The sequence below is a fragment of the Piliocolobus tephrosceles genome, chromosome 14 (genome assembly GCF_002776525.5).
Source record: "Piliocolobus tephrosceles isolate RC106 chromosome 14, ASM277652v3, whole genome shotgun sequence".
Lineage (NCBI taxonomy): Eukaryota > Metazoa > Chordata > Mammalia > Primates > Cercopithecidae > Piliocolobus > Piliocolobus tephrosceles.
The window spans coordinates 97,488,758-97,512,112 of NC_045447.1; the positions used below are offsets into that span (position 1 = coordinate 97,488,758).

The window sequence follows — 23,355 nt, forward strand, 5'->3', positions numbered from 1 at the left end:
GTTTGGGAGGCCAAGGCAGGCAGATTACCTGAGGTCAGGAGTTCAAGACCAGCCTGGCCAACAAGGTGAAACCCCGTCTCTACTAAAAATACAAAAATCAGGTGGGCATGGTGGCGCATGCCTGTAGTCCCAGCTACTCAGGAGGCTGAAGTAGAAGAATCATTTGAACCTGGGAGGCAGAAGTTGCAGTGAGCTGAGATCATACCACTGCACTCCAGCCTGGGCAACAGAGTGAGACTCTTGTCTCAAAAACAACAAGAAAACAAAAAAATTCACAATGAGATCCCACTTCACACCTACCATGATGGCAGTAATTTGAAAAAACGGGGACGGGATGGAGGAGGAATGAAGTGTTGGCAAGATGTACAGAAACTGGAACCCAAACAACGCTGGTGGGAATGTATAATGGTGCAGCCACTATGAAAAACAGTTCAGCAGTTCCGTAAAAAGTTAACAATGGAATTACCATTATGACCCAGCAATTCCACTCCTACATATATCCACAAAAGAAAAAAAATTTGAAAGGAAAATAAATCTAGGGCCCCAAAATTACTAAGCTAAAGGGAAAGTCAACTAGGGGAACTGCTTAGGGCAAATCTGCCTCCCATTCAAGTCACCCCCCTGCTCACTGAGATTAGATGCATATCTGATGGCCTCCTTTGGAGAGACTAATCAGAAACTCAAAAGAATGCAACCATTTGTCTCTCACCTATCTGTGACCTGGAAGCCCCCTCCCTGCTTGAGTTGTCCCCCCTTTCTAGACGGAACCAAACCAACACACATCTTACATATATTGATTGATGTCTCATGTCTTCCCTAAAATGCGTAAAACCAAGGTGTGCCCCAACCACCTTGGGCACATGTAGTCAGGACCTCCTGAAGCTGCGTCACGGGCACATCCTCAACCTTGGCAGAATAAACTTCCTAAATTAACTGAGATCTGTCTCAGATTTTTCAGGTTCCCAAACTGAAAACAGAAACTCAAACTTGTAGGCCAATATTCATTGCAACATTGTTCACAATAGGAAAATGGTGGAAAGGGTCTATCAACAGATGAATAAAATGTGGCATAAACATACAGTGGAATATTATTCAGCCATAAAAAGGAATGAGATTACACGGTACAAAATGGATGGACCTTGAAAATATAAGTCAAAGAAGCCAGACACAAAAGGCCACATATTAAATGATTCCAGTTATATAAAATGTCCAGAATAAGTAAATCCATAGAGAGGCAGAAAACAGACTTTGCAATTGCCAGGGGCTTCGGAGAGAAGGGAATAGGGATTGAATGCTTAATGGCTACAAGGTTTCCTTTTGGGGTGATAAGGAAGTTCTGAAGGATGGTGATCGTTATACAACATTATGAATATACTTAATGACACTGAATTGTACCCTTTAAAATGGTTACAATAGTAAATTTTATGATACATACTTTACCACAGTTAAAAAAAAAAAAAAAAAAAAAAAACCCATAGGGCTCAAGCCTATCTCACTAACCTTGTGGCAGGACGTAGACCAGCAGGGAATGTTTCCCTTTTTACAGTTTTCCAGAGGGTTCATATTTATGCTTCGTTCCTCTTACTCTTCAACGAGCAGCCATGTCACTAATTCCCTTAGAAAGGGATGAACAGTGGAGAAGAAATGTGTAACCTCCAACATTTTCCTCCTTCTGGGATTGTAGTGTGTGATAAGATTAAGATGGTCACAAATTATTTGACATTCTTCCCAACAAGCAGTGGGTCTTTGACCCCTCCTCTTATATTTGGGCGAGCTAAGACTGCCTGGCCAATAGAATACTGGAGATATGACACTGGGCCAGTTTGGGACCCAGAACTTAAAAAAAAACAGCACTTTTCATTTTTCTTAAAATACTTATTTTTGAAACCCACCGGCCATGTTGTAAGGAAGCACAGTAGCCCTATTGGGAAGTCCATGTGGAAAGGAAATGAGACCCTGAGTGCACTCCCAGATAAAAGCATGCACTAATTTAACACCCATGTGCATAATAAGCCCCCTCGAAAGTAAATTCTCCAGACTCAGTCAGGTTGGTCCAACTGTATTCACCAAGCCCTGCCAAAATTGCTCACTCATGAACAAAATGAATGATTCTGTTCTAAGCCACCAAGTTGTGGTGTAGTTTGTTATAAAGCATTACATAACCACAACACAGTGGAAATTCCCTCCCCTCTCTATAAAATATAAGGAATAGAAAATGTGTCTGAAATACCTTCATAAAAAAATCTGGCTTGAATACCCAACTGTCTACTATATATTCCATTAAAGAATTAGGCTCCTACACTCAGCTTTGGTCTTTGAGGGAAACTACCGACAATTCCTATATGTGTCTAGCCTTGTCTAAGCACAAAGTGGCAAGCAAGACAGTCGACTGGAAGTCAGAAATACTCATGTTATCAGGCATAGGCTGGAATTACAAATTGAGGGTGTGCTTCACCACTGTCCGAGCTTAGAGGAAATCTCAGTTTTGTTCTATGAGATCTTACCCAAGCAAAAATGCTGGGAGGGGTGCTTTTCCTCTACTTCTGAAACGGCTGACCATGAAGTGTAGTTCAGATGGGCTGGCAGGTGCCACTTCTACTGGCAAAAAAAGGCAGACCCAGCTGAGGCAAATGATGGCTGGAAAGACAAACTCTCTCTCACATCTCAGCCCATGTAACAAAGGTGCCAATTTTTTTTTTTAAACTTCTTCTGGGAATCAAAGGCTAGCAGTAACTCGTTTCTCTCTTTACATTTCTCTCTTTTGGTAGAAAACAATTACCTGGGCAAGTCCCCTCCCCCATGCCCCACACACTGGTCATTACAATTAAAATAAAAACATGCTGTAGTATTTGCCACCTTAAAAAAAAAAAAAAAAGGCAAATTTCTACACCACCACCACAGCACCCTCCCCACCGCTACTGCCTCATTTCTCTCTCTTCCAAACTGTGCCTCCTGCCAGTCCACTCTAACCACAATTTTACCCACCACTCTAAACCGCTATAGTCACAGTCACGAGGGTCCTTCCTTTACTAATGCAAAGGGTTAACACTCAATCCATGATGAGAACTTGAGGCAGCAGTGTATTGAACTGCTCTCCTTCTTAGTCAGTTTCATCGCCCGCTTTCAGGACCTCTCTTAGCTCTCACTTTATGACCTATCTGTTCCTCTCCTTTGCAGCTCTCCACTCGCCTCAACATCTTCACTTAAATGTTCCATCAAGTATATTCAACTTAACATGTCAACACCAAAATCCTGATTTCCACTCCTTTTCCTGTCTTTCTACCTTCTTTGCCTTGACTCCTCTCTTGCTTTAAACTTCACACCTCTATTATCAGTCCATCCTGTTGGCTCTACCTTCAAAACATACCCCAAATCCAACTTCTTACCACCTCCACTGCCACCAGCCCAGTCCAAGTCCTTGTGATCTCTCACTAGATTATAACCTCCGAAAAGCCCTCCTGCTTTCACCCTGGTTCCTGCAGTGCAGTGGTTTTCATTAGTTGTTTCATTAGTTGTTCAACCTAGGAACTTGTTAGACATGCAAATTTTTCCCCAACTCCCTATTAATCACAAACTCTGGGGGTGGGTCATAAAGATTTGTGTATTACCAAGTCCTCCGTGTCAAACACCTGAACCCCACCCCCCACCTCTCTCCTATTTCCTACCCTGCTTCCCCCGTCCCTTGTTCATCTTGCCCAGCCACACTGGATTCCTTGTGTTCTACAAACATACTGAGAAAGAAACAAAAGTTTTTATCTGAGGAATGCAAACCCCTTTAAATTAATCAGGCTCAGAGAGGTATTTAAAATGTGACATCAGTCACATCTCATTCCCTCTTGAGCTAAATAATTACCTCTTGAAGCAACTTACTATGTGGGCTCTGGACTGACACCAAGTAGCCATTAAGACGTACAGTAGACGCCATAACTTTTACCCTGTGTTCAACAGTGTACACGCCTGGCTAATCAATGTTATCTCTGGAAACCAATGAGAATATCTGTCAAAACTTTTATCAGCCCACTCCTTGTTCCCCTTTGCCTTTAAAAACCTGCTTGAACCAAACAGAGTACTCCCCAAGGCAACTTGAAATGGGTCCCTGGCAGTTGTTTTCACTTTGGCTCAAGTAAACTCTTTTGAAATTGTATTCTGTGCCTCAGCTTCTTCCCTTTAGGTTGACATACACTCAAGGACACTATTACAGGGCCTTTTCATTAGTTCTCCTTCTTCCTGGAAAAGTTGTTCACCCCTCCAGATACTCAAGTGTGTGTTCAAATGTCACCTCCTCAATGAGCTGAGGCTTTCTCTGACTACCTTATATAAAATAAGAACACCACCTTCCTGACCTAGTCTCCTTACTATGCAGAATTTTTCACCAAAGCACTGATTACCTGGCAAGCAATCTGTATGTTTTGCTATCTGCCTACATTCTACTATGTAAGCCCCATGTGGACAGAATCTTGTTTTATTTGCTGGTATACTCTGAGCAATTGGAAAAGAACCTGGCACTCAGTAGATGTTCAATAATTTGACTTTCTGACATAATAGTTGCCTATGAGAAAAGATACAGACAAGTTGAAGAGAAACAACTGGTGTTACTTAGGTAACTGCCAAGACAATTTTAAAGCAGAAAAATAAAACAAAAACAAAACAAAACAAAACGCTACAAGGTGAAGGGGAGGAGCAAAATGCAGCAATTGACAGTAAAGGCTAAGTATGAACAGTTAAGAGTTAACCAAACACTGGATCAGCAAAGTTTAGGACGCCTTCAGAACTGAGCCCAGAAAGACTGGTAGGCTTTATAGGAGCCAAAGTAGATAAATACCATGTGCAACACCAGAGAGAAGGGTAGATACACGAAGTACAGAAGTGTGTTCACTGCATACGGCATCACCTTAAGGAACAGTTAAGAGATGGTCTAGTAAGACTGGAAAAAGCTGGTAAAACTTTAAATAGACTTCTTTAACGTAAGACTTCCTGTTGACTGTAATATGTTTAATAGTAATCTCTAAGAGAAGAAGTACAATATGGAGTATTTCCCTGCATTAATCACAGAGCCTTTTTTTGTTAATCATGTGGATGTCACTGTACACATGGCTTAGCTTCACTTTTGTCACTAGCATATTGTTATCCATCGTTACATTTTGTTGTGATATGCCTATTAAATTAACATAATAAGAATAAAAGACTCTTTTCATTATTATATTTAAACCAAGTCTGAAACTCAAGATTCTAACATACACAGAGGCCAGGTGTCATTCATCTGATTTTTCAGTATTTGCTACACTTTGTTTAGGATATCACAAATAGTATAATTGGGAAATAAAATCCTGAAATGACATCTTCACTACTCCATTCTTTATTCAATTTGTACTAAATATTATCACTCAATATGAGAACAATTTAAGCCTACAATATTTTAAACATCCTTTCAGTGCTGATAAGAATTTTAAGTATTTTGAACCCCTTAAGATGTAGATATTTATCTTTAGACTTAGACCTAAAGGTAAACATATTAACAACAAAAACCATACCACTGCAGCAGCTTAAAGGTACTTTAGAGCTTCTCGCCCAGTCCAGTGCACCTATAAGCTTCACCACTACATGTATAATAAAGAAATCATGACGCCTCAATGTCACATAACAAGTACCAAGATCAAAAGTGGAGCTCAAGTCACCTACCTTCCCAGTGTGCTATCTTTTTATCACACCACAAAAGACCATGTGACATTTTAATTGGAAAACCTGAAAAATAAAGAATGTAAAATGTGACAAAATCTGGGGTAAATCAACTCCAATAGTCTTTAAAACACATGGTTAGCAAAAGTTAAAGACATTTTTTTTCTTTCTACAAAAGAGGCAAGACAAATCAAGTGTAAAAGCTAGAGATTTATTGTTATTTTGTGATTAATAAATTGTCAAATTAGTTATGACACTATCCCACACTGAATACCACATTCGCCAGTACAGAAGTTTTAAAACCAGACTGAGGCATAAAGCAGAAAGAGCAAAGACACGTGAATACCCTTCTCAACAATCTCTACTCATGCCTCCACCGTAACCTTTGTACTTGTTTTCCTCCTGGGAAAAGTGTCAGAACAGTGCATGGACTGGTGGGTAACCTGGCCTCTTAACCTTTTTTAATAGCAAGCAACGTACAGAAGTAATGGAATCAACTTGTATTTCCCTTGATTTTATTGTTCTGAATTCATTTTAGGTTACTTTAACATTTTAATTTCCTGTAACTGTACATGAGAGAATATAATCACCTAAGAGAATACTGAACCAGAGTCAGCCAAATGTATTACTGACCCTAAACTATGTTTTAATTGGTCCTAAAGGAATGTACCACCCCCAACAGTTTGGGAGTTAGGCAAACAGAATTCTTTGGGGAGGGAAGAAAAAGGCTATAAAACAGCCAAATGTACTCAACATCATTAAAACGGCTCTTTGTTTTCCACCCCTGAATGATACTTCTTTACTATACTATATGCACAGAAATCCTAACAGAATCTTGGTTGCCAGTATTATTTAAGCTGGCCCCATCCAGGATAGATTCCACTGCCCGCCCCCCCACCCCGTCCCCCTTTCTCTGAGGCTCTGAAAAGCACAATATTTAACTATTTCTTAACAGAACTACCAAAACACTCCAGAAACAATTGGCTCACAACTCATTTTAAATTCGTGTATTGCCTGTGCATGAGAAAACAGATAAACCCAAAAGAGAGTTCTATTTTTATGTGGCGATTAAAAATAACTGAAACATCTAAACACTTTTTCAGTGAAAGCAACATTTCAATTACAAATTTTAATGCCTGTTAAACTACCTATGGGAGAAGCTGAAAAGTCCTAGGCAAATGCACTTTGGGGTATACTACAGTGTTCCTTCAGTCTGCACAAAGATTAAGGTAATTTACAGTCAATCTGTGAATGAATGTTGAGACAATGTTACATTATGTGTCTGTACAATTAATTGTCCTTAAAGAGATAACCAGAATCAGTTTTTCTACTATATTTTCAACAAACCTGACTAACCGGCACTTTTGCTGGGAGATGTTTGTCAAAGATGCTGTAAGATTCTATACAATTAGGAAATACTCAGCTTTAAGAGTATTTTCTTATCTTCACTTTTTTGGTTACATGTGTTTTGCTCAGATAGCCTATTGCAGTATGTTTCTAGAAATGCAGTCCCAAATGTGCATACTCTATATGTATACAAATAAAGCAAGATTATCAGTAGTATAAATCTTACAGCATTTTGTTTGCAAAAATGCATGCCAAAGTCACAATAAGCAATATTGTACCACAAATTAGAGTGCAAATGATTTGCTTCTTTTTAATGCTTTTATTCTACATAAATTACTACCATAGGCTAATGTTTAAAAGCAAATAAATTGGACAGATGCAGGACAAAATCTGGTCACCCAACTATAAAAGGTGATGTTTTTAAAAAATTACAATAAATGCAGAAGTGATGCATGCAGTAGCCTTAAATGAAAAGCACTGATTCCCACTGTTCCAGAAAAGAAAAATACAGAAAAACCCACACATCTTACTGTACTCCACCTAATGCATCATATTGGGTTTGTTTATAACAGCACAGAATTCCAAGAGTCAAAATGAAATAAAGCGGGTATTTTAAAGTTTAAGAGCCGTTATCAAAAATAAATTACATTTTTTCAAGATACAGAAATGCTGCTATGATGGCTGGGAGCCCAGTAACCTTTCAATAGCTGCATTGATATCACCTCCTGTTGCTATTAGAGCTTGCAAGTTTGCTTCACGGTTCAAAAATCCCATTGCACTGAGTTGTTCCAGTTGTTGCTGAAATCTGACTTCTGGATTCTGTAGCTATTAAAGAAAAAAAAATTAATCCAACTCTAAAGGAAGCCAGTCCATGCCACACCTGACTTTTAACATTTTTTAATTGCTTTTTTATAACATATGCTGATCTACTGAGCTTCAAAAACACTGCCCACCTCTTGAAACATATCCAACATATTTAAAAGTCCATTAGCACTTTATTTTAAATAGTCTAGTTTATACCTAAATAATCACGTCAAATAGATCACGACTCTACTTTGGTGGGGGAGGGGGGGAAGCTTAATAAACATCAACCATTATTTTAGAGGATCACGTACGTGCAGAAAAATTTGAACACATATATATACACAAATAGTTCAGAATTAGATGATCTGTGTAGCTACTGACCAATTGAGTAACTTAAAAAAGCCGGTATCCTCATGTATGAAATTCTAAAGTTTCAATGATTCTTTGAATGAATGTGAGTTTAACTTGCACACTGGACAGTCAACTCTTAGAAAAGAGCTTCACAAGTTTCAGGCTCAAAATTATACTCTTAATTCTGACAATTCAGCAGCATCAAATCTTTTCTTCAGAAATGAAGTTAAAAAAATTTTAAAAAACCACATAAATCACATAAATGACCAATCAATCCTAGGCCTACTTGGTAATTCGGAGGTAAGTTAACTTATTTAACAATTAATTCTAATACTCCAAATCCTTCTTTCTTATTTATTCCATGAATACTTACTGAGTACCTACCATGAGCCAGAAATTATACTACGCTAGCTTATCGGGAATACAGATATGTATAAGAACGCTACTCAGTTTATTGTATTTAGTAAGGCTTGAAAACAGAAAGCAGGCTGGGCACAGTGGCTCACGCCTGTAATCCCAGCACTTTGGGAGGCGGCTAAGGCGGGTGGGATAGCTTGAGCTCAGGAGTTTGAGACCAACCTGGGCAACATGGCGAAACCCCATCTCTACAAAAGACACAAAAATTAGCCAGGTGTGGTGGTCTGCGCCTGTAGTCCCAGCTACTCCGGAGGCTACGGTGCGAGGATTGCTGGAGGCCAGGAGGTGCAGGATGCAGTGAGCCGTGATGGCACCCAGCCTGGGCAGTCTGTCACAAGGGAAAGGGAAAGGGAAAGAAAAAAGGAAAAATGAAAGGCAAAGAAGGGAAAGGGGGGGGAAAGGGGAGAAAGGGGAAAGGAGAAGAGGAAAGAGAAAAGGGAAAGGGGAAGAGGAAAGAGAAAAGGGAAAGGGGAAGAGGAAAGAAGAAAGGTAAAGGCGAAAGTGGAAAGGGAAAGAAAAGAAAAAAGAAAAGAAAACAGAAAGCACCTAACCGGCCTTGAGACATTAAGAAGTTTGGGGACAACCTAATAAAACAGGCTTGAACTGGCGATCATCTTTATACAATGGCACATTATTACTAAAGCTAATGTATGTTTGTAGATGCAAGCACATTATTGGGGGTCCATATTCTTTAGCCATATTTACGACATATATATATATGTAACAAGCTACCGCAGGAGATGGTGTAATGGGTGGAGTAAGGTAGTTAGGACTTTTTTCCAGTCAAAAGACAGACTAGAATACCGTTGTCCTGGAAGTACTTGAGATAATCAAGTTTCCATTCCTCCCTAAGAACTTTTTTAAAGCAAAACCTATTTCAAATTATTTTCAAATAGGAACTAAAAAAAAAAAAATGCATTTTAAAAGGCAATTTCTAAAAAGTAAGACTTTAGGTTGTAGCACATCTTCTCTACAACCATTAACAATGTTTCCTTTAGTGTCTCAGATAGCACCAAAGTCAACAACTTTTGTAATGCCTGTTTTCTTATTCAATATCCTTAAGACTGCATTTTTCATTAACCTAAACACCTAAGAACTACCGCTTTCCTTTTTCCTTCTTTTTGGAAATTTCTAAATTTCCAACATTAAGGAATACAAAACTTGAATGGAAAAGAACTGATACCTGAGGATTTACTCCAGCAAGAGCCTGTAACATCTGCTGAATAAACTGCTGATGCCCAGGTTCAGTGGTTCCTGCTGTGGGGCTTGTGTTTTCACTAGGTGTGGCGTTAGATCCATTGGTTCCTGAAGAGCCTCCAGTGCTTCCTAATGCCCCCAAGCCAGGAGTAAACCTAGAGAAAGCACAAATAGGAAATATCCTAAGGTCCTGCAAAACCAGAGGCCAGTCTGTAAATCGGTTACATTTTAATATAATTAAGCTAAGCTATTTTCTTAAAATAAGCCCTTTTGGCCTGGTGCAGTGGCTCATTTTGGGAGACCGATGATCCCAGCAGCCCAGGAATTTGACATCAGCCTAGGCAACATTGTGAGACTTCATCTCTACAAAAAATAAAAACAAAATTAGCTGGGTGTGGTGGTGCACACCTGTAGTATCAGTTACTTGGCAGGCTGAGGTAGGAGGACTGCTTGAGCCCAGGAGGTAGAGACTGAAGTAAGCCGAAATTGCATCACTGCACTCCAATCTGGTCGACAGACTGAGACTCTCTATCTCTAAAAAGAATTTAAAAAATAATAATAATTTTTACCTTTGAAAACCCTGACTTAAAAACAATCATGGCCAGGCACTGTGTCCCAGCTACTGGGGAGAATGAAGTGGGAGGATCACCTGAGCCTAGAAGTTCAAGTTCAGCCAGGGTAAAACAGCAAAAATCCATCTCCTAAATAAAAAAAACAAAAGCAGGGGGGAGGAGATGGGGACCAGGTGCCGTGGCTCATGCCTCTGATCCCACTTTGGCAGGCCGAATCGCTTAAGCCCAGAAGTTTGAGACCAGCCTGGGCAACATGACAAAATCCCATCTCTAAAAACAACAAAAATGCATACATACATACAGACATATATAAATAAATAAATTAGCTGGGTGTGGTGGTGCACACCTGTAGTCCCAGCTACTCGGGAGGCTGAGGTGAGAGAATCCCTTGAGCCTGAGAGGTAGAGGCTGTAGTGAGCCATGATTGCACCACCACACTCACAGCCTAGGTGACAGGGCAAGACCCTGTCTCCCCACAACCAAAAAAAAAAAAAAAGGCAGAATACTACTAAATCTGAAATTCTCAGAGAAAGTAACCATTATGCACTTTCATCATCTTCCCCAAATAAGCCTACCCTGGGATGAGGCCCGGGGCTTCCGTTGCTAATGTCTGTAAACCCTGTTGAATCTGTAACAAGGCCTGCATTGCTCTAGGGTTTGACATTGCTGATAGGGTATCAGGATTCTGCATCTAAGAAAGAAAGAAACTAGTGGTTACAAAAGAATTAAAATCAGTGAAGGTAAATTTTTAAATCTTTGTTATGCTTCTGGAGAAAATCTAAAACCTTACTCCTGGACACTGGTAATCCATAATTTCTTTCCCAAAATAAACACAAGTGTCTCCTCTTTGACAGCAAACCTAGTGTGCAAATCATTACTTGACCTCCTCCTAAGTCCATCATGAAAGCCATTTTCATAATGGAAGAAAATCAGGAGCTACTTTGGAAGCCACAACTATTCCCCTTCTCCAACAGAAGATAAAGTATTATTTCTAAGAGACAACCTCCAAATGCACAATTCTTACGACATGGTAATATGGTAAAAGCCACATATTCCACCTAACCAAGTGTTACCTGTTACTGATACAACAGTTTTACCAGTAAGGTACACTCTAAAACAATAGTTGCAAATTTGACGTTAATACATGTATGCTGAGTTTAGCTTTACTACTTCCAAATATACACCACGTGACTAACCAAAGATAGGCTTACATCATTACAATAGATCAAGGACACCAACCTTGGAAAATGGTTTACAGGCCTGAGAGTCATCTGCATAATATATGAAGCCCTAGAACTACCAGTTTCAAAACACCAAGACTAATGTCTCTTTTGTCATTTTAAATAATAAAATACCATGGCAATCTCAAGTACTTGTTTATAATATAACCTTCCTTATATGACAACACTGACCATTTAAATCTTACTAATCCCGAGTTTGAGGAAATGAGATCTACCCGTTGAAAAAAAAATTCGATTAATTTGGAAGAAAAAACCCTGTAAAACAGAATAGGGTAGCTCTTTCCTGTTACTCAAAATTAGTTAAACCATAAAGCATAACATGACACAAGGAAGCACTTCAAAGTTAGTACAGTGAAAGGAAATGGTTTATGGTATTAACAAAGCATTCAAAATCCTAGGTCCTAAAAAGCAAAAACAAAATGGCTCTTTCCTCAGAATTTATGTTTAAGAAACATAAGCAAAAGGTCAGCAATGAAATGGGACTCAGTTAAGATCAAGCTGAATTCTCTACGAATTGACAGCATTATTGGTCTCTATTCTATGTTTTGCTATCAGCCAGAGAAGAGCAAGGAAAATGTTTATCATCAAATTTTTTCAAGCAAATCATTACCCAAGACAGCTAACATCTTGTCTTACTCACTTGTTGGAGGAAAGTTGGGAGCTGTTGTCTCATTTGTTCTTGAAGCTGAGGATTTCCAGCAAATAGGGGATTATTCAGCATCATCTATGGGGCAAGTGTTCAAACAATTTTAACTGGAAATATCTGAAACAAGTAATGTACCTTGTTTTATTCTATCTTCCCCCAAGTGCCTAAACTGGCACTTAAAAGAGAGGAAGGTAGAACATAAATAAAAAAGGAAAAGGGAAGATACTGTCCACAAGAGGGATCTCCAGAAGAACAAAAACAAAAACGAGGCATCTTCTCTCTCAATGAGAATGGTGGTTATGATAATGACATGCAATATCCTAAAAAATAAAAGGAATCATTTTCTTAAGCTTTTCCTTGAACAAAGGTGAACATTTGCCATTGAAAGAAAAATGGGAGTAACTGGCATTCATGAAGATGTATTTTCTACTACACTGACAGAATAAACATAAACATCAATACATGAAACTATGTAACATGGCTTGCTTAGAAACCTCGACACACAAGTGGCAGGCACAGAGAAAATCCAGTTCTGAAAAGGACCACTACATCTACCTGCCTACTACAAAACAGCTAATATTAGGTCCAAAAAAATAACACCGCAAAACAGCAACCAACTTGCCAGAGAAATGGAGCTGCTAGGTGAAAATCAGCCAGGCCTAGCACCAACAGTCCTCTGGGGAAAGTATTTAAATGATTTAAGACCTAAAAGATGTAAATCCATTTGAGAACACCAAGATTAGCATCTGGATTTCACCTCACTACCACCAGAGATGAGAAAAGTGGCATCTCCTAACCTTCAAATAAACGTTAAGAATTTAAAAATCAGGATCAATATTAGTATGATGTCATATACTTGAAAATAACATTAAAATACACAATCAGCATAACCAGAAACTAATACATTCTTGTAGCTTCAAAAGACACATTTTATATCATTTTCTCCAGATGGAGTAAAAAAAGTCAACTAACAAGGATTTACTGACAGCCTATTTACCTATCCGAAGTCTGGGGAGGAAATGATCCTCGCCCTCAAGTAGTTAACCATATTTAAGAGCAATGTAAATGCTGGTAGAGTAAATTCACCCCAATTGTTGCAAAGTGATCTTTTAGCTAATTTCAATACCATAACCAAAGCAGATGTCAGACAACCTTTCAGGAATATACAGTATTTATTTCAAAGTGACCAGTAAGTTCACAGTAAGTAAACTAATACCGGCTTAAGGTGAACAAACCTGCTTTTCTACTGGTTCCAGTCAAATACTTCTTTATTATGAACATATTAACGAGCTTACCACACATATCTTTTGGAATTTACTTCATTTAATATTAAAAAAGCACGTCATCTTAAATGTATTTATTTGCAGATAATCATCTCATTTGATTAGGATATTTCTTATAACTTACCTGAGTGCTTATACTACAAGATTTTACACTCAAGACTCTTTTTAAATATTTAAAAATCAAAAGAACAGAAAAAAACACAGATTTTAATCTGCAGATAACAAGAACACTGTAATGGTTTCTAAATTATCTGTAATAAAAGACCTGCCAATCTAGTATTAGCAACATTGTGCTTTAGAGTAAAAAAACTAGTTGTGAGTGCTCAAGTCACTTTACTAATGTAAGATTACTACAAATTGCTAGGCACGTGCTTGTTAAAGTCAAATTTTGAAAGCAAGATGCACATTCAGTATAAGCCATATACACACTTAAAATGGCTTATTATGGTAAATTGAGGCACTTAATACTAACAACTCAATCTGATAAGTTTCATATGAATAAATCAATCTTCCATAAAATGTACCTCCAATATACAGAATCACAAACACAAAAATTCTTCTTAAAATTCGTTATTTCCAATTTCACAAATTTGGTGAGGGCATAAGTTATTACTGAGAATTATACGTCAAAGATACTTGAATCAATATAGTTCTAGAATTTAGAAAATAAAAACCATTCATTTGACTTAAAGCTTTTAAAATTTAAGGGATGGGATTAACTATAAAGTCTGCCAAATTTCTGACACACTACAGAAGCCATTTTTAACAAACAGCAAACATAAACTACAGATGATCAAGGCTTATTTCACATTCTCCATGGTTTTTCAAGCCCTATGGTAAGGAACCTAGACAGTACCTAGAAAACCTGAGGGGGAAGGAGTTATCAGACGCAATTATCTCAAAATCTCTAAGGGTGGGGCCCAAGCGTCAGTACTGTCTATAAAGCTTCCCAAGTGATCTTGAATGTTCAGCCAGCATTGAGATCCCCTAATTTTCTTAGCTGTGGTCTCTTTAGAAACAAATTAGAAAGGAATACATTAATAAGGGACCAGTATACGATCTTCAGCAGGGAAATCAATCGTTGAAAGAATGAGAACACTGTTCTGACAAATCCCCATCTTTAATAAATGACTTCATGCTATTTTACAACTGCCATTTTGAGTGTGACTATTATAATCTGAGTGATCTACTAAATAAAAGTATTTCAAACATATTAACATTGCTCTTAATTGCTTTCAAGATTTACAATTCATTAAGTAGTTTATCTTCAAAAGAGTGGGCATTCCAGAACTTTGTACTTGTCTCCTAACTCAGCATATGTAGAAACAAAGGAAACCTGCACTTCTTTCTAGTCAATGAGTGGCAGAGATAAAGATGTTTTGTATTAATTTACAACAAAGAAATATATGGTCTAAAAAACTGGAGACACAGTTTACTTTTCTAGTGTGTTAAGATATCATACACAACACAAATGTGCCAAAATCACAATTACTAGATTAGGTTATTTTAATTCACACTGCACAGTCCTTTTCAATACAATTACAAACTCACCTGTGCAGCAAGGTCAGGATTCTGGCTTAGTGACTGCATCATGCTTCTCATGTAGGGGGCAGACAACATGTTTTGCATAAGTTGTGGGTTTTCAGTTATTTGTTGCAACAAGCTCTGCATTCCTGGTGTGTTGAACATACTAGCTGAAAGTTTGTTTTAAAAAAAAGACATATTAAGGAAAAATACACAAAAGTTAAAGCTTTAATTTTACCAGGTACACATGATTATACATACTATGTATCAATTGAACTATGAAAGAACTTTAAAACTAAAAGATCTCTAAAAGTACATGCCCAACATATACCAGGAAAAGAAGACTTACGAGTTTAAACATTCTGGTTGTATTTACAGTAAAATCTTGTCTAATGGAGGGCTTCTGAAGTCAACTTAAGGCAAAAATTAGATTCGGTCAAAATTACTGCTGAAAAATTCCATAAAGTGAAAAAGACTGAGCCAACTTTTCCTCCAGGACTGCAAAGGATTAATTAGAATCTTATTTGGCACTCAGTATCGCTCACCCTTATGAAAGAAGGAAGCCTTCATGTCCAAAGGAACAAAAGATTTATGCCTCCACCCATTTTCACTGTGTGCTGCCACTCACTAAGTAAAACAGTAGGCACATTTAACATTTGAAACCACAGGTAACAGTGACTCCAAGCAGTATCAGGAGCCTGATTACCTGGGTTCAAATCTAACCTAACCCATGTGATCTTGGGCAAGTTATTTAGTGTCCTCATGTTTAGCGTTCCCCATGTGTAAAATGGAGAAAGCGGTATCTACTTCATAGGGTGGTTGTAAGAAATTAATGTATAAAGCACCTGTTACGATTATTGTTTTTCCTTTAATTGCCAAGGGCTACAGCTGAATTTATGTGACACATTCCGTATCTGATGACAACTGTATATTCAGGCAAATTTTCTTTGAGAACTAAGTTAATTTGCTTGACTTACACCTAGATCTTCAACTGCCAACTAGATACACTCAAACTCAAATATATTCTCAAACTTACTATGCCAAGTCAACTCATCAGGTTTTTCATCTCTCCTCTGCTATTCCATCCAGTGTAGTTATATCAGGCTTAAGACATCTAACTCCTCTTGCATATCTTTCTAGTTTATTATAATTCTACTGTTTTTCATAGTTCTTGTTTTTCCTATTTTCTCATGTTGTAAATTTTAACTTAGGTTTTTTCACATCCTAGAGTCCAACCTTGGAGATACTGTGGGTTTGGTTCCAGACTGCTGTGCAATAAAGCAAGTCACACACATTTTTTGGTTTCCCAGCCCAAACACAAGTTGTTTGCATGAACTGTAGTCTATTAAGTATGCCACAGCCTTCAGTCTAAAAAACACTCTGCACATAAATTTAAAAATATTTTATTGCCAAAAGTTGCTAACAGTGAGTCAGCTGGTGGCCGTTAAAGGTTGAGGTGGCTGTGGTAACTTCTTAAAATAAGACAACAATGAAGTCGGCCACATCAGGAAAACTTTGTTACACTCTATGCTGTTTGATAGCATTTACCACAGAACTTTCAAAATTGGAGCCAATCCTCTCAAACCCTGTCACTGCTTTATCAACTAAGTTTATAAAACATTCTGAGTTTTTTGTTGTCATTTCAACAATGTTCACAGCATCTTCACTTAGAGTAGACTCTATCTCAAGAAACCGCTCTTTGCTCATCTACAAAAAGCAACTCATCTGTTCAAGTTTTTTCATGACATTGTAGCAACGCAGTCAGTGTTCAGGCTCCACCTTTTTTCTTCATTTTGAACTGAGATGGAGTCTCGCTTTTGTCACCCAGGCTGGAGTGAGGGGAGTGGCACGAACTCAGCTCACTGCTGCCTCCAATTCCTAGGTTCAAGGGATCCTCCTGCCCAAACCTTCCAAAGTGCTGGGATTACAGGTATAAACCAACACACCTGGCAGGCTCCACTTTATATTCTAGTTCTCTTGCTATTTCCACTACTTCTACAGTCCCCTCCTCCACTGAAGTCTTGAACTCCTCAAAGGCATCCATGAGGGATAAACTTCTTCCAAACTCCTATTCATGTTGATATTTTGACATCTTCTCCATGAATCAGGAATGTTCTTAATGACACTGAGAATGGTGAATCCTTTCCAGAAGGTTTTCAATTTACTTTGCCCAAATCTATTAAAGGACTCATTATCTAAGGCAGCTATAGTCTTATGAAACGTATTTCTTAAATAGGACTTGAAATTGCTCCTTGATCCATGAGTTGTATGCAGAATGAATGCTGTGTTAGTTAGCAGGCATAAAAACAACATTAATGTCCTTGTACATCTCCATCAAAGCTCTTAAGTGACTACATGCACTGTCAATGAGCAGTAATATTTTGAAAGGAATCTTTTCCTTAGCAATGTCTCACCAGTAGACTTAAAAGATTAAGTAAACCATGCTGTAAACAGATGTGCTGTCATCCAGGCTTTTTTTTCCCCCCTATTTATAGAGCACAGGTAGAATAGATCTAGCATAATTTTCAAGGCCCTAGGATTATTGGAATAATAAATGAGCACTGGCTTCAACTTAGTCAGCAGACACATTAGCCCCTAACAGAGTCAGCCTTTCCTTTGAAGCACTGAAGCTAAGAATTGACTTCTCTCTAGAAATGAAAATTCTAGATGATATCTTCTTCCAATAGAAGGCTGATTTTCACCTACATTAAAAACTGGTTGTTTCATGTAGCCACATTCCTCAATGATCTTAGCTAGACCTTCTGGATAACTTGCTGCAGCTTCTACAACAGCACCCGCTGCCTCACCTTGTACTTTTATGTTATGGAGATGGCTTCTTTCCTTAAACCTAAGCTAGTCAACTTCAGCTAGTTTCCAACTTTTCTTCTGCAGATTCCTTACCTCTCAGCCTTCACAGAATTAAAGAGAGTTAAGGCCTTGCTCTGAATTAGACTTTGGCTTAAGGGAATGCTGTGGCTGGTTTGATCGTCTATCCAGATCACTACAATTTTCTCCACATCAGCAATAAAGCTGTTTCACTTTTTTGTCACTGATGTCTTCACTGGAGTAGCACTTATAATTTTCTTCAAGAACTTTTCCTTCGCATTCACAACTTGGCGGTTTGGTGCAAGAGGCCTAGCTTTTGGCCTATCTTAGCTTCTGATATGCCTCCCTCATTAAACTTAAGATTATTTCTAGCTTTTGATTTAAAGTAAGGGATGCAGGACTCTTTTTTTCTACTTGAATACTTAAAGAGGCCACTGTAGAGTTATTAACTGACCCAATTTCAATGCTGTGTCTCAGAGAACAGGGAGACCCAAGGAGAGAAAGAGAGAAGTGGAACAGACAGCTGAACAGTCAGAACACACACATTTACTGATTAAGTTCGCCAGGTACAAGGTGGTACCTGGTACCCCAAAACAATTACTAAAGTAACATCAAAGATCACTGATTACAGAATCACCATAACACAGAATAATAATGAAAAAGCCTGAAATACTGTGAGAATTATCAAAATGTGACACAGAGACATGAAGTGGGCACATGCTGTTGGAAAAATGGTACCAACAGACTTGCTCAATGCAGGCTCACTGCAAACCTTCAAACTGTGAAAACCACACTATCTGTGAAGCACAACAAAATGAGGTGTGTCTGTATTCTAAGACAGGCTGGCAAACTACAGCCTGCAGGACAAATCTGGCCTACAACATGTTTCTGCTCAGCCAATGAGTTAAAAATTGCTTTTACGTTTCAAGGCCAGGCGTGGTGGTTCATACCTGTAATTCCAGCACTTTGGGAGGCTGAGGCTGGTGGATCATTTGAGGTCAGGAGTTCAAGACCAGCCTGGCCAACATGGCGAAACCCCGTCTCTACTAAAGATGCAAAAATTAGCTAGGTGTGGTGGTGCACACCTGCAATTCCAGCTACTGGGGAGGCTGAGAAGAGAGAATCGTTTGAACCCAAGAGAAGAAGGTTGCAGTGAGTCAAGATCATACCAATGCACTCCAGCCTAGGTGATAGACTCTGTCTCAAACAAAACAAACCAAAACAATTTTTGGCTGAGCATAACGGCTCACACCTGTAATCCCAGCACTTTGGGAGGCCGAGGCAGACAGATCACCCAAGGACGGGAGTTTGAGAACAGCCTGGCCAACATGGTGAAACACTGTCTCTACTAAGAAAAAAATACAAAAAAAAAATTAGCCAGGTGTGGTGGTGCCTGTAATCCCAGCTACTCTGGAGGCTGAGGCACGAAAATCGCTGGAACTTGGGAGGTGGAAGTTGCAGTGAGCCGAGACCATGCTACTGCACTCCAGCCTGGGTGACAGGTCAAGACTCGGTCTTTAAAAAAAAATTGCTTTATGTTTTTATTTTTAAATGGTTAAGGGAAAAACAAATCCAAGATAAACATTTTGTGAAATGTGAAAACTATCTGAAATTCAAATTTCAGTGTCCATGAATACAATTTTACTGGAACAGTCATTCTCACTTATTGTCTATGGGTGTTTTGAACTTTTACAAAAGCAGTGAGGACTTGCAACAGAAACTGTCTATGGTACTGTCACCTCTTCACACTGTTATTTTTGTTTTGTTTTGAGACAGGGTCTCACTTCATCTCCCAGGCTGGAGTGCAGTGACGCCATCACAGTTCACTGCAGCCTCAACCTCCCTAAGTGCAGGTAATCCTCCCACCTCAGCCTCCCAAGTAGCCATACTACAGCTGCACAACATGCCTGGCTACTTTTTGTCTTCTTTGTACAGATGAGGTTTCACCATGTTGGCTAGGCTGGTCTCAAACTTCTGGGTTCAAGCAATCCACCCACCTTAGGCTCCCAAAGTGCTGGGATAACAAGTGTGAGCCACCATGCCACACCTGGCATCCTTCATACTGTTGTTCAGTATACTACGACAAAACACAGTGAATCAATTATACTCACGCAGCACAAAATCACTGCAGCATTAAAAAATGTAATAACCAGTATATACCAATCATGCCAGAACAAGAAAAAAGGAAGGGGAGTTACAAATGTCAGGTTTCTAAGGCACAGTGGAATATATTTTATTAAATGAGATGGCAAAACTTGTGTTTCTTATGCAATGACACTGAAAGAATACAACATATATAAACACTTTCGGCACAACCACTCATCACAATACTCCCCACTCACAGAAAAGCGATGGTCAGAAAAAAATATAAACTTTAAAACGCAATACCTCATCATAGCCACTTTTTCACAAAAAAGAAAAATGAAAATAAGACTGCAACCAAAGTTAAGTTTCCAAGTGACTTGTTAGCCAAAGAAAGTCAAGTACTAGTGATGACTAACAGTTAATTAAATCTTGATTGCAGTAACCAAATGTGTCCAGAGAAAATAAACTCACTGAAGTCTACTCGGCTCCCAGGAAGAACAGTTTTTCTCAGAGTTAAGGATATCAATATTCAACTTAAAAACAACGCAAATGATTCTGAGTGCTACTTCTAAGTTCCTGACGAGCTGACAGATGTTACTGATACTACTCAATTGTATGAGGAGTCAATGGCAAGTTTGAAGTGACCAAAAAATTATCCTCTATAAATAATCTGAATGGAACAACCAGGGTAAGACTATTTTTTAAAAAGCTGAGAAATACGAATTTTATACAACTTGAAGTAGAATCTGCTAGTGCAGAATTAAAAGGACTTAGTTGGACATATTTTCAAAGCATATAAAAATGTAAGGTATTTACCCTTAAAGACCATAGTTATTCACTGTCTTATTCATCAGGAGCTACTCTGGAAAATATTTTGATCTATCTTGAACCAGGAGATCACATACTACTGAACCAGGAGTATCAATGAGGAGCATTGTTCACTCCTCTGAACTTAACCATAGTCAACTTCATTACTTTTATTAACAATAGCTCAATATTCTGACATGCCTAACCACACAAAAGGTTGATGGTGACTTAGCAGAGGTAAAGTTTCATTGCATTATTCTATCAGCTCACGCCAAAGATTAAAATTTTGGTAAATGAGAACCACCACCCTGTCAACCTACCAACAACCAAACATTGAATTACTATATGAATTCGTTTTTCTTAGACACTTCGTAATGCTTCTCCATGAATTCAACCTACAACTACAAAGCAAAACAGCATTCATGTGTGAGCATACTAAAGTCATTTTGACAACTAAAATTGTTTGAATCACAACTAATGTCAAGGTGCTTTACAGACTTCCTATGTTGTCAAAAAAAAAAAAAAATCAAGAGAAACAAGATCTCCATTCTCACAAATGTGCATATTTACTTTTGAGCTCATACTACCAGCAACATTTTTCAGAACTCAATGCAAATGCAAAGGCAATTCACATTTCAAAATTCACTTAACTGTGCAATTGAGGAGCTACTATCTAACCTTCACTTTGAAGTGATCAATCTGAATGTAATGGCATGTTAAAAACAACATTATCTAATGGAATTCTTTAAATGCCTTCCAAACTGATAAATACGCTATTAAAATCAAATGCTTTTGGAATGAGTATGTATTTTGAATAAAGTCAGTCAAGTCTCATTACATATCACTATTAACAGATGAACTTTGTAATTTTGGTAAACAGAACACTGAACCCCAATTAAGCAAAATGTTATTCCCCCAAAGAAGTCCCATTCTTCTTATCAGTAGATATAAGGAAAATATTGTAACTAAATATTACCACATTTTTTATTTTGTCAATTAAAAAATATGTAGAAATTTGTTTTGTCTCTTGATGTAATATTCTCCATTTTGCCTCTTGGCCAGCAATACCTAAAGTATTATCTGACCCTTCACATGAAAAAATCTGTCAACTCCTGCTCTAACGCTTCCTTACATTCTAGAGTAAGTGCTTACAGGACCAAAGAAGAGTCACGAATTTCATCTTTACATGTGTATGTGTGTATATATGTATGCATCAAATGTCACAGTTGAGTAAGAATCACAATACTGTACAAATATGATGACAATCTGATAGACCACAGAACAGAAAGTTCATTCTTGCTATTTCTTGTTTTCCCTTGATGGAAGTATTAACACGAAATGTTAAAAGTATCAAACCATTAAATATCTGAGTAAAAGGTTGCAAAACTGATTTTTGGTTTTTGGTTTTTTAGACAAAAGTTATTACTGTAGACAATCATGGTAAAGGGAAAGAAAACAATAGCCTAACCAGTCAGGAAATATGATTAAATCTTTGCCTGCTCTATATCCTTTAAAGTAAGAACAATGCAACCCTCTCAAAAAATTGTTAGTAAGTATCAAGCAAGGATTAAGTAGAATATAGAACAGATTATTTTTTATTGATTTTAAAATGGTATTCAGATTTTACAAAAACTATATTATATACATAAATCTCAAGATATCCACTGTATTCTATGAAAGAATATATATCAACTGTGATCATTAATTACTCTTCTCATTCTGATTCTTCTTTCAGGAATGAATTTTTAAAAATTCTTCATTCAGCACCTCATCTTTCCACTTTCTCTGCCAAAGTACAGGCAACTTTTAAAACATACCCAGTCTGTCTCATCTTAGGGAAGTGTTCCCATGCCTCATTTCTTCCTACTTATATGCCAAGCATTAGGACCAAAACTGTCACTATGGCTAATGATCTTGGACCTAATTCACGGACAAAACATCAGCATGTAGTATCTGAACAGCTGAAAGGAAGACATCTACTACTGAGTCCAGTCTACAGAAAAGTGGCCAAAAGTAAATTTCTAACCTGTTCATACATAAGAATCTGCTTTACACAAACACAGATCTTAACCCCACTATGAAAAATTCGGCTCCACAAAGTCTGAGGGTAAGATCTGGGAATCTGATTTTTAACAAATCTGGCAGGTGCTCTGATGCAGCCAGCATAGCCTTGACCTCAAGACGCATGCTTGACAATCTACTGATCTAAAAATACAAAACCAGGCTAAAGACAGCAAACACGTGCTCTAGTAACAACCACACAGGTAACTAAGTGTTCTCTCTACATTTAAAGCTTCCTTTAAAAAAAAATAAAATGTGACCAGGCGCAGTGGCTCACGCCTATAATCCCACCAATTTGGGTGGCTGACACAGGCGGATCACCTGAGGTCAGGAGTTCAAGACCAGTCTGACCAACATGGAGAAACCCCGTCTCTACTAAAAATACAAAATTGGCCAGGCATCGTGGTGGGCGCCTATAATCCCAGCTACTCAGGAGGCTGAGGCAGAAGAATCGCTTGAACCCAGGAGGTGGAGGCTGCAGTGAGCCAAGATTGTGCCATTGCACTCTAGCCTGGGCA

The 23,355-nt window shown here is 38.2% G+C and overlaps 1 protein-coding gene across 2 annotated transcripts in view; it reads right to left on the reverse strand.

The window, feature by feature from the left end:
• Nucleotides 1–5,866: 5,866 nt before the first annotated feature.
• Nucleotides 5,867–23,355, reverse strand: part of UBQLN1 (ubiquilin 1) — a 49,492-nt gene continuing 32,003 nt past the window's right edge. The window contains exons 7-11 of one of the 2 annotated variants that reach the window (XM_023213369.2): nucleotides 15,086–15,228; nucleotides 12,246–12,329; nucleotides 10,940–11,055; nucleotides 9,779–9,947; nucleotides 5,867–7,848 (exon numbers count right to left, since the gene is read on the reverse strand). In XM_023213369.2, the coding sequence (XP_023069137.1) occupies nucleotides 7,696–7,848; nucleotides 9,779–9,947; nucleotides 10,940–11,055; nucleotides 12,246–12,329; nucleotides 15,086–15,228 (665 nt within the window). In that variant the 3' untranslated portion in view covers nucleotides 5,867–7,695. The remainder of the gene's footprint in view (nucleotides 7,849–9,778; nucleotides 9,948–10,939; nucleotides 11,056–12,245; nucleotides 12,330–15,085; nucleotides 15,229–23,355) is intronic. The other variant, XM_023213370.2, reaches the window with a different exon arrangement.